This window comes from Manis pentadactyla, chromosome 3 (assembly GCF_030020395.1).
Source record: "Manis pentadactyla isolate mManPen7 chromosome 3, mManPen7.hap1, whole genome shotgun sequence".
Lineage (NCBI taxonomy): Eukaryota > Metazoa > Chordata > Mammalia > Pholidota > Manidae > Manis > Manis pentadactyla.
This window is the reverse complement of record NC_080021.1, coordinates 74,890,570-74,902,820: the sequence shown is the minus strand read 5'-3', so window position 1 is coordinate 74,902,820 and position 12,251 is coordinate 74,890,570. Positions and strand designations below refer to the sequence as shown.

Genomic DNA, 12,251 nt, shown 5'->3' with positions numbered 1-12,251 from the left:
TTGGAAGGTAAAGATGTATAGATATAAATTTATATGTATTATAATATTATCATATCGTTATATGTTTTTAAAGACTTAAAAGATGTGAACAGGAAACTACTTAAAACTATAGGCTTAAAGCAGAAATTTCTTAATGAAGTCTTGATAAAACTACTTATGACCAAAAGTGCACCCCAAACCAAAAAGCAATGTTCAGCATTAGTAGCTGCATTTACACGTTTCTAGAAAATGTCATGCATTCTCAAGCATTAAACTTGATTCACTCAAGGCTAAATTCAAAAACAGAAAATACCTTTAGCCTTAGTTTTTCTCTTGACTACCCCACCAGGTCCTTCTGTTGGTATTTATAAGATGAAAATAGGTTATAAACAGAAAATATTAAGGGAATTAAAAAATGAAAATCTATTAAAAGGTATAATCTATGCCTCTATTAAACACACTATTTATAAAATAACACTCCTTCAACATATAAATACCATTTATATGTCATTTTAAAACCTTACTTTCACTGTAACAGAATAATGCATTATAATCAGCCTATGATTCAGTCAACTTCACAATTTGTCTGTCTTAGAACTTACTGGCTTTAGAAATACCTGATTGCCACTGGAAATGGCAGTTCACTCCCAGTTGTGCCTAGAGAGTCAGTAGCCCTTTGCTCAGGCACAGATGACCAACTTACAACATAGGGTAAAAGGACCTGGGGACTTTACTTCCCTACATCATTGCCATCCCCAAACAGGATAGCATATTTTGATAGAGGTTCAACCTCTGCTGCTTGAAAAGCCATTGCCTTTTTCCTGTTTTCCTGTTTCAAATTTTTAAAAAAATCAACCCAAGCAAGCAGGAATTACACTAGTATGTAGGCATATATTAACTTTACTTTTTATCTAAAAACTTTGCAATGGCTTTCTATTTCCTCCCTTGGTAAATGAAAGTCCTGATAATGAGTTTATTTTTAACTCTCTAACCAATGTGAATACCATATACCTCAGGACTCTATTTCTATCAGGCTATCATCCCAGTCAACTGATGCTCCCAATTCTACCCTCTGATCACATAAATGCTGTGTTACACTCATGTATCAGCAAACTTTCCGAAGTGTTGTTCCAACTTGCTGACGGATCTCCTAGGCACATCAGGGTGGGAGGTAGGAAGATCCTTTCTCAGTTCCTGTGGGAGGGTGGACAGCACTCTGCATGATCTGTCGCTCGGCAACCAAGGTCTAAGGTGTTGTATGAGAAAGCGCCCAAGCACTTTCACACTATTCCTTCTGGGAACAGCAGTACACCCTCACTTCGGTATGAAATATTTTCACTCCCGTTCTATTGTTCAAATCATCCTCCATTCCTAAATCCCTTCTTCTTTCTCTAACTTACAGCAATTTGTTTTCATCAATGAGATAGTCCATTTGAAAATGGCAATTTATTTTCAAACAGCATTATCACTATTCTGGAAAAATGTTTTCCTACTGAGTACATTAAAAAACAAAATGTGAATTAACTGTCCCATATGGCAATCTATATGCATACATGACCATAACTTGGTGTGTGTGTTGTGTGTGTGAGTGCGAGACAATTATTTTCCACAGACAAAACCTGATTCTTTCCTAAACTCTATTAAAAACAATATGACATCTTGTAATACTGAATGCTATCATGGACCACTCCTGCCAAAGCATATTTCAGAATAAAGTATCAAATTTATTCTTGTAATATCAATTTTTAAATGCATACATATTATCCAACATGCAAAACAAATTAGCCTAAAATATTAAAATGCACCTTTAATATTTCTAATGTCCCCCTCCTGATTTTGCATGTTCTTTCAATGAGGCTCAGATTTTCCTGTTAAAAAGTACATTGCTGAGTAATTTACCCATCTAAATGCAGTGTTTTAATTAAAGTGTATAATATGGAGAAAAAAAAGTGCAGAGTGGTGGGAATCAGACTACCACCCCCACCCCTTCTGCTATGGTATAGTCAAAAGAGCTATATTGATGAAAAGGCTAGAGATAACTTTTGTCATTAATCACAGATTAGATCAGCATCACATTAGTGAAATCAGAAAAAAAAATGAGTACTTTACTTAAAACTCCAGTTTGGGTATAAATCTTTACAGTGATACAAATTAACAATGTACCATATACTATATAGAATTCCAAAGTATCACCTTAAAGTATCTTTTCAGAATGTGAAGAACGTGAATAATTTTCAATATTTTGGCGTAACAAAAACTGAGCAAATAACTTAAACCACAATGATCACAGTCAGTCTCTGAAGGGAAGCATATAGACCTGATGACAGCCCAGCATCTAGGACCCAGGAAGGGAACAGAGGAGCCCAAGAAACAAAGAAATGAGAGGAGAGCCAAGAAAATGTAATGTTCTAAAAGTCGAAAGAGCAGTTTTAGGAAGGCAGGCATGAACGAATGTTTAGGATGAGGACACTACCAGCCTAGGTTAGTTATTAGTAAATGTCCTGGAAGCTGCTTCAGGTTAGTTTTAGGAGCAGTATAAAAGGTGGTCCACATTACAGTATTAAGAAAACAAGTGGGGAAAAAAGGTGACCAAATGCCCAGGGTGCTCCTGAGGGCCTCCTTCAACTCCTCACAAGAAAAGTGATCACACATGGGCTTCCCCAGGATCCTCCAGGGGCAGAAAAGGAAAAAGGGTTTGCAGGACTTTACCTGTGTTTATAAGTTTGGAGCCTGTAGGAAACGAAGACATGCTGTAGGACAAAGAAACAGACTGAGAGTGCGCGGAGACAGGACAAGGCCAGAGGAGCAGGTGGAGGCACAGGGAAAGGGTGAGCCTCAGAAACCAGAAGATGCAAGTCGCAAGCATGACTGATGAGGGAACAATGACTGAAGGCAATTCCGAGAGCAAAGAAATGCTACAACACACAGAGAGATGGCGATAATGAAACCCAAGCCAGAGTGGGCTGTTCTGATAGAACAGAAAGCAAAACCATGTTTATGGGAGAATAAAATACCCCTGGAAGGTGCAAGAGTGTGGAGAAGGTTTTGAATACCTACTAAAGAGAGTAACTCTGTCACGAACACTGAGTACCTCACAGAAGTTCATTTCAGGTAAATCTAAAATATATCTTTTTCCAACCCCATGGGAAGCCCAGTGGTGGAGAAGGGGTGAGTGGTGATGCATGCTTGGTGACAGCCTTCAGAGGGTAAAAAATACAAGTTGGGAATATAAGCAGCTCCCGAGAAAACCACAAGGCAAGTACATAAGATTTTGCTTTTATGTAATTCCTAACTCTGGACAATTAAATTCTTATCATTTATAACTATGGTTGATGTGGATTCCCCCTGGCCCCAAAAAGTCAGCAAGTATGCCAATTATATTCTTTTTTCTCACTTTACTACCATAGTCAGTGTGCAGGGGCAAAAATAATAATTCCATCAAACAATTAAATTCATGAAAATATAGTAACTCCTTAAAAATAGTTTCAAAATAGTATAGAGAAAATTACACCAATTAGAGCTTGGAAAGGAAGCATCTTGGTCTTCTGTAATCCAATTGTATAAAATTTGTTTTACTGACAGAATACATACCAACTGAAGGCAGTCACCAAAGAAGCATTAGGATGTCATCACAGTCAAAGAGAATGGCAGAAAATAAGAAATCACCACGTTGCTCACTTCCTTCTGGTGTTGTGTACTTACTCTGGTGGTTCTTATGATGATTACTGTGAAGCTCTGTGGACTAGTTGGGGATTCTTATGCAAGAATTTGAAAAAAGCAGGTTTTAGACTTCCCTTAGAAGGTGAGAGACATGCCTAAATGTAATTAATATTATGTTGGAAACTGCTTCAGGGCCATCATCTCACATACATTTCAAAATAAAATGTTCTGTATGAAATTAAAATGCTGCATCATTAAGCCGATGGTAGGACCTGTGATTCCACCACATACAACAGACATAATTTTAGAAGACTGGCTCAACTATAGAAACCCCTAGAATTGGTAGGCTGGGTACCACTTCATACTTACACTGAGGCAGAGCTGCTGTACAAAGGATATCTCATCTTGGTAAAATGCATGTCAGGACACTACACCAGTTTCCCTTTTATTTTTAAATACATGTAACAATTTTATTACAGACATGTTTGAAAAAAGAAAGCCACAGACCTCTCCACCCTCTATGATAAGTGGGGAAGGGAGGATTAGACCAAAAGAAAACTGGAAGGCTCAATGTTTAGAAAGAGATTACATTCAGAGACTAAGTTTGAAGATAAAATGCAGATACAAATACAAATGAGATATTGCAAAGCCCATCTGAAGGCCTCTGTTAGCATAAGGCAGTTTACTGTATAAATTTCAAGCTGGCATTTCTCTTGAAAAAAAGTTATGTCCAACAATTTTTTCACTTATTTAAGATGGTTTTCAAAATAGAAACAAAGCAAAAAATCCCACACCCTTCAGTGTATTATTATGCAGTGGGTTAATTCCTGAAGCTCTTACTCATCAGGACTATCCAGCAAATATTGTTGGGCTCAGCTTTGAAGAAGGATTCAAATGAGGCCTCAGTCCTAGTCCCAGAATTCAAGGACTTCACAATCTAGTTGATATCTACATGGTTAGCTCAACAAATACCAAGAGGCAGAGAACTTGGCATACTGTTGCATAAATTAACATATGATAATAAAGTCTCAGCCACTGAATTTCATAAAGTACTCTAAATACGCACTGCAATCAAAGAAAAGGCCACAGCCCAAACTGCAGAAATCTTCTTTCTTGTTTTATAGACCAAAGTCTTATTTAGAAAGGGTCATTGAGTATCAATCACCAAAAGGCATAACTGCCGAGTGACCAAATTAAGAAAAAAAACTGTCTACACCTATATTTCCTTTTGATAACTGAACAGATATAAATATCAGGATAGACAGGAAACGTTTTGTTCGGTCTAGTTAACTGTAAGTAAAAACAAACCAGAATTCAAGCAGAAAATTTTTCTTACATTTCTGGATACTGCCCTATAAGGCAGAGAGGTAATTTCTAGAATAAAGAACTGAGTACAAAGTGAAGAAGCGGATCACCCAACATTCTATCACATCCAAGGCACCTGCGTGAGTTCCAAAGGCAGCAGGGGCCTCAGGTATTTAATAAGATCAGCACCTAGAGGAAGCTTCTGCAACTGACTTACACCCCAACCCTCAGGGCCCAGGGAAAACTCAGGCTGAAAGAAGCTAAGTGCACAAAGGAAATCCTCAGGGTGCTACTTCCTTGGTTTTGCACCAAAGTCCAGAGAACACAGCACCTTTTCAATGGGACAAAAGGCACTGCATATGAAGCAGCCAGAAGGGCAGCTCTGAGGAGACAGCCCTACATCTGAATACAGAGCATATCCTATAGAGTTCCTATGGTTGTACCAAGTTGGAAAAGCAGGGTAAATGTGGTACAACTTAAAATTCATAACTATAAAAACAAACTACAATGTACGAAAAGCAATTTTATCTTTTTTAGTAAATTCTTAAGTCTTAAAGAACATAAGCTAGGAAAATACTTACATTATGAAATGGAAAATTATACAATAAATTCTTATAAAATTAAGAATTATAACAAACAGAATTTAAGAAATGTAATTTTGGTTAGCTTCAAAATAGTCTATACACCAGCTTTGCAAACAACTTTTATTTTTTCTCACCACAAGCCTTACCAACAAGTTGAAGGAAGTCACAGAAGTCAGGGGTTTACCAGTTAGCTAGATCTTACCTTCATCAGAGCCTTTTCAAAAAGGCTGATTGGAAGGGGTATTAACTAAATGGCAAATTACCTCACATCCTTGTTTTTCACTTACAAAATAAAGCATAATTAATTTCTGTACATAAATTACACATTAGTATTATGCTAAAAAAAAGAGGCTGATGAGAAATTAGTGATTCCAAACATTTCTAACACACAAATTTAATTATTTACTTCTTGTAAACTAATCAAATATCTTCTAGAGTTAGTAGTTAGTAATGAAGCCTGAAGACTGCTTTACAAAACCCATCTCAGGTATGTAGCTAAGTGAATTTCACTGAGAGTGAGGCTGAAGATTGCTTTTAAATTAAACCTAATGAACTCTGACATTTCACAGTACTCAGTACTGTGCAAGTGCAAGTACACAATAAATATGGACAAAGACTGCATGAACTTTCAGAAAGAACATTATTAAGTTATATTCATTTGCTCCAGAATATTAACATTTCGACATCAGTTTTGACTGTCAGGAACATTAACAGAATGAAACCTATTCCTGAATAATTAGAGAAAGACAATCGAGAGTTTTAACAGCCATTTAAGCTCTAGATCAGATCACTGTTCAAGATACAACATGTGTACCCATATCCAAAAGTAGCTTTAGAATAATGCTTTAAAAAAAAAAGATTAGCCAATTGGACAGTCTTCCCTGATACATGTAAGTGGTGAGAAGAGATGGGCTTCCTCTGTTCTGATGATTTGAGATTTTACTCTCAGCCCACTGTTTTGATAGTCTAGAAGAGTGATTCCTAAGAAACTAAGTTTGTCATATTCCCCTCTGGAAAAAAAATGGGGTGAACGACCCACTTTCTGAAAGCAATCTGATTAAATATGAAAAATAAGGAATGAGTATCTTAAAAATAGAAATTATTACAGTTAAACAAAATGTTAAAAAGTAGAAACATTTTTGAATTTAAAGCTCTACAATACAAAGAACCAAAACTATGCTAAGTTTCACAGAAGATCAAAGATATTAAAAAACATGAAACACCACTCCCTAAAGGGTAACAGAAACACAAGTCCTTGGGTCTTACCACTTTCAAGCTGTAAGAACTCTGCTTGATGGAGGAAACAGATGAAATCTCATTTTAAGAAATCCATGTTATATATGGCTAATACAATTGATTTTGCTATTACTGAAGCAAACTAATTTTCAATGAATTGATTCAAAGACATTTTTAAAGTTTTCTAATGGCAAAAATGTATTCTCTAAAAAGAATTACCACTTTAATAAATTTAATTTAGAAATCTAAAAATCGTATTATACCCGAGCCAAAGTTGATAGCCAATTATAAATACAAGAAAAAAATGGAAAAAGACTTATTTAGGATGAATAATTTTAATATGTACAATATTACTTAAGATACATATTCACATTTTCCCTCTTGTGTCATATGCCTACTTAAAAAAAAATACAGATTACTTTCTCTGGACATATAATTTGGAAGTGAAATTAAAATTAAATTTTGCTTTCACAGACAGAAATATTCAGACATATTACTATCTGAATACAGTAATTTCACTGTCCTAAGGCAAAACATGGAGTTGTTTTCAAATTAAAAAGCACCATGAATACAGAATTTTACACTGAAATTCATATTAACCTATCTGACAAATCAGTTAACCTAAATGAATTACAATTAAAAAATGAGCTTCTTAAAGAACCATCAGTTTACATATCAGTCATGTTAAAGAGCAACAGTAAAGCATTAAATTTTGCATACATGCTAGAAATATTTTTATAATCAAATCCATTTCAATCTTAGTAATAGTGTGTTAGAAAGACAAGCATCAAGAGTTAATCACAAAACAATTTGCCATTAAGTTTCTAAATTTAGTTCAGCAGATACATAAGTTAAAACAAAACGATACAGAAACCAATTATACCACCAAGAACATCATTCTCAATGCACTTTGTAGACTACTACAAGATTGAGGAACACCACTTCCTTCACTAGAAATGGGGAGCAGAGCAAGGGACTTGCTAGGAGCTGTACTGGGGGAAAGGTCACATGGCTGCCTTGTACTGTTCAATCACAGCTGTCCCACTGCACATTAAGCCCTGGGTGAGCAAAGCAAAGAAAGGAGAGGAACCTGCTTCAGGTTTTCATAAGCCAGTGACTTCAGTCCCTAATCAAGGTTACTGGTTATGTAAATCCAAAATGACACAAGTCTTTCCCTGAACCCCTTCATTCTGTGACGTACCATCAACACCATCTGTGGTTTCGCTTTCTTCTTCTTCTTCTTCTAGCATTTCAAAAGGAGTCATTATATCATAGAGAAATGAGAGGAAACCATAAAACCAATCTGAACTTTCCTCTGCTAAAATATTAAGGACTTCCTCAAGAGAATCAATATTTTCATTACTGCCATCTTTGGTCAGGCCTACGTAAGAATAAAGGAAGAGAGAAAGAGAAAATGAGAGCAGTTAGGTGGAAAAAAGGAGTTGAGGAAGAGTGATCTCAAAAAGGATGTGCATCATGGTCACAGCAGTTTACAGAAAAGATTATTTTGGAAAATAAAGAAATTGATTAAGATGCACATCTTACAATCAACTCTCAATCATATGTAGCAAAGAAGAGGCACAATTTGACCCATCCTCACCATTCCTGCTAACCTTTAGCCAGGTTTGCCTTTCTCTCTTTAGATTATCTAGAGCTGAAAAACATAAAACTGTATCAGCCAAAATCGACTGACTAATGACAATGTGAAGAGTGAATAAAAGCAGTACAAGGCTAGAAAGATACTTCTGACAGCTTCCACATCTGCTCATTTACCAACCAGATATTATCGAGAGTTGATTATACAAATATTTACATACATAAATAAATATTGAAAAACCAAAATGTTTTCAAACTTCCCCCTTAGGATGTGGTGTTGACTTAGGAAACAGGAGTTAATGACTAGCAGGGTCCCTATTTATAGCATCCATAAATAGGTATAAATGTACTCAAATTATATCAGATAGGCAACTTAAATTTTAACACTGTAAAATGTTAGCTTTATATTGCTCTGGCTACTGACTCATGGTCCTGTAATTCTGACCAGTAATAGGAGGCAGCTTTTAATAATAATTCACTCTGCCTACCAAAATGAAATTTGATCAAGACCTTAGCCAGTCTTTTGCAATAGGAATATTCCAAAGTTCAATCCCTATAAATCCACAAAATTATCTCTACTGCAAAAACCCTTAGCTCCTGTTATTAAAGTATTGGTCCCCAAACAGGCCATCATGATGGAAAGAAAGCAAAGTGTGTATTGATTTTAATCATTTGTTTTTCCTGTGAAGAACTGGCTTTGTGTAGAGAAGGTCTCTTGGCTCCAATAGATATCAAAATCCACCAATACTGCCAAACTCTATACAGCATGTCCCATAATTCTGAGGAGTCAAAAACAGGATGGAGGGTTCTCGCTGTAAGAAATGTGAACATCCATGATTTAAGAGCTTTTCAGATTCTAAGTACCTAGTTCACTATTTCAAGCTTTAGCAGAATTCCTCCACGTAGTGTAACTAATAGGAATCAAGACTGGCAAGCAGGGACAGTAAGACAACTAGCATAAATAAAAGCTTATACTGAATTTTCTCCACTTTAGCCCACAGAAAAGCTACATCATGGCATTCTTCATGTATTGTGGGGGAGAAGGGACATGGACACACACAAACTGCAGTTGGTATTTAACATATTTTAAATTACTTTTTAATAAACCCAGAATATTTTTTTCACTAAATTTAACAGTTGGTAATGCTATGAAGAGGAGATCTGTATTCCCACCCAAGTCTTGGTGGTAATAACATCGTTTCTTCTTCCTGCCTTAAAACACTATATAGCTGTATCTTCACAATCAACTTTTATTTTTCTCCATTTTCCAATATAAGTACTTCCAAGTATCAAATATAAGATATAATCCTTTATCCAACTATGGAATCTTTCTTAAGAACCTTAAAGTTCTTAAGATAAAAGCACTAATCCCAAGAGAAAAAAGAAAATATTCTGGGTATACAATTCCTTAACCTCTTACAAAGGAACCAAGGGCAAGATGTGAGTGCCTGTGCGTGAGCAGGATCCAGTGTCTCTGGCTCCCTTGTCCATCCATCCATCCAATCTATAAAGGTTTAATTTACCAGCGTCTAGAATTGTTGTAGCTTCCCTTTCGTTCACCAGCCATACCTGAGAAGGTGCCGGATAGGTGCTAATCACAGGACAAAAGGACAATTATTAATCCCTTAGGTGGTGTTTACTTGTTACAGGATCATTTTCCTGTTGATTTTATTTGGGAAACAAGTTTTCAAGGAACACATTTTCCAGGAAGGTAGTTTTCAATAACCCAAACCAAAATCAAAGATACTTAATTTTAGATAATTTAGCTAAAAAATAGGAAGTTACGTAAACTAGCCCAGGCTTAGAATATTTTCAAAGTATATTATAAGGGCCATGTCCAGAAATATATATGAAGTAATAAAACTAATGATGGCTATTGATCTTGGTTTACTCACACACAGTCCATCCTGTCTTCATATTTCACACAGAAAATTAAATCTTAAAATGTGAAATGTAAATATGAATGTGTATATTTCCTCATATTAATAAAATATAGATATATGTAGATCTGAGGAAGCAGAAAACTTATGAAAGAAATGTCAAAGCTAGAAGGCCAATAAATCTCAACTACGACCACAGCTATGATGCTGAATTCTCCCTTCATCTCCAATTTCCTACTTTGATCTTTCCTTTCAGACTCCCTCTACCTTTCTCCAAAGCCTGTACCCTTGATCTGCCTCTCCAATGAGAATGCACCCAAGAAGTCTGGCTTATTTTTGGGTATACACTGAGATTCTGCTCCCCCCATAACCTCTCCCTGAGCATAAAATGCCTCTGTATCCCAAGAATTTCACCAAGTTCTCTCTTTGTAAACCACCTGCCAGTAAGAGGCACAAGCTACAGTGTACCCTTGCATCCTAGCAAAGAACTTTGGACACAAAATCCAATTCTAGTTGAGGTTGTATTTCATGCAGAGAATTCAAACACTCCTGAAATAAAGTCAGAGGATACAAGCAAGCCTGACAGCTCACCTTTGGTTTGTTTCATCTTTACTAAAGCCACAAGCCAGCTGTGAATCATTACTTGCATATGGTAAAATAGTTTACCTCAGCCGTAATGCACTTAATAATCAAATTACCAAAATGAACCCTGAGATTCACCAAATTTGGTTGTACCTCCAAGTATATAATTCTTATAAAAGGAACAAATTGTGATTTGCCTTACATATATGTGTAAGCATATGTGATACCGCATATGTTTCTACCTGCAAATAACAAAGTTCGAAGTTAAAATTAATTAACTCTTAATGGTTGCTTAAAACCTTAAAGGGAAGAAACCCTTGAAATCTAAAATATAATACAAAAAATCAAGGTGTTAATGTAAGTGTGCTATAGAAATCTGTGTGTTCTACAGATAAAATAACATGTTTTAATTTTTAATAGTTGACATTTCCTGACAGACTAGATATCTGACTTTAAGCCAAAAATATCAATGAAATACAGCATATTAGAACATTATTCCTAAAAATGAGATTTGGCCCATGTGAAGTTACCTTTAAAATTTAAAAAGCTTCACTATTCAGAATCCAGCATTTAAAGTAAAGTAATAGAGTAATAAATCATTAATAGGCAAGCAAATTAGCATCAATTACTCTGTTATGTTAAATTCTACATAACCTTATTTCTCTTGCATGCCTAGGAGTATAGTCTTCTGAAGATTTACTATATTCATAGAAACTCAAATTTAGATATGTAATAATAGATTTACATAGAAAATACCATTAAGCTTAAACCAGGAGATGAAATTTCATGGATAATAGGCTTACACTGTGAAGCAGCAAATGTAATTCCCACAGAAGAGTAATAGGAAAACATAAACTAAGGCCAAATTAAGAAGCTATATTATATTTAACCACAACTAAAACCCCTTTTTCATATTTAAAACTTCCTGTTTTACAGGGAAGCCAAGATCAATCTACTAAAAACAGCTTCATTAGTTATGGGGGGGGATGTGGTATTCCCCCATTTTTTTCATGTCCATAAAATACAAAATTATGTGCCGAGGAAGAATTTCTTTATGCATTATACTAAGCTGAATGTATAATATCATGACATGTTATTTTTCTAAAAACTTTAGTATAAAAAGTTTGAACACATATTATGCTATGTAGTAAAACAGAGGAAATGATGCTGCTGAATAACAGAATATGATATCTCACCAGGTCAGATTATGTAACATTCACGTATTAAAATCAGCATCACCCTTTCTAGTAAGACAGCATTTTAAATAAATGAGGGAATATCACATCTTCGCTTACTATAAGAAGTATCTCAGTGATAAAGACAGGTAATTCTGGTGACAGGGGTTTAAAATTTATAAAAATATAAAAACCCAATCAACACATTTTCAGACATTTACTTCCACTATTTTGTTTCAAAATTCAGGTAAGCC

At 35.3% G+C, this 12,251-nt stretch overlaps 1 protein-coding gene across 10 annotated transcripts in view; it reads right to left on the bottom strand.

The window, feature by feature from the left end:
• Positions 1-12,251, bottom strand: part of ASPH (aspartate beta-hydroxylase) — a 238,562-nt gene that overhangs the window by 174,564 nt on the left and 51,747 nt on the right. For 3 of the 10 annotated variants that reach the window (XM_036907532.2, XM_036907533.2, XM_036907534.2), the window contains one exon: positions 293-334. The exons of 6 other annotated variants lie outside the window; for them this stretch is intronic. In XM_036907532.2, the coding sequence (XP_036763427.1) occupies positions 293-334 (42 nt within the window). Of the gene's footprint in view, positions 1-292; positions 335-5,454; positions 8,146-12,251 lie in introns of those variants that run through there. One more of the 10 variants, XM_057498039.1, reaches the window with a different exon arrangement.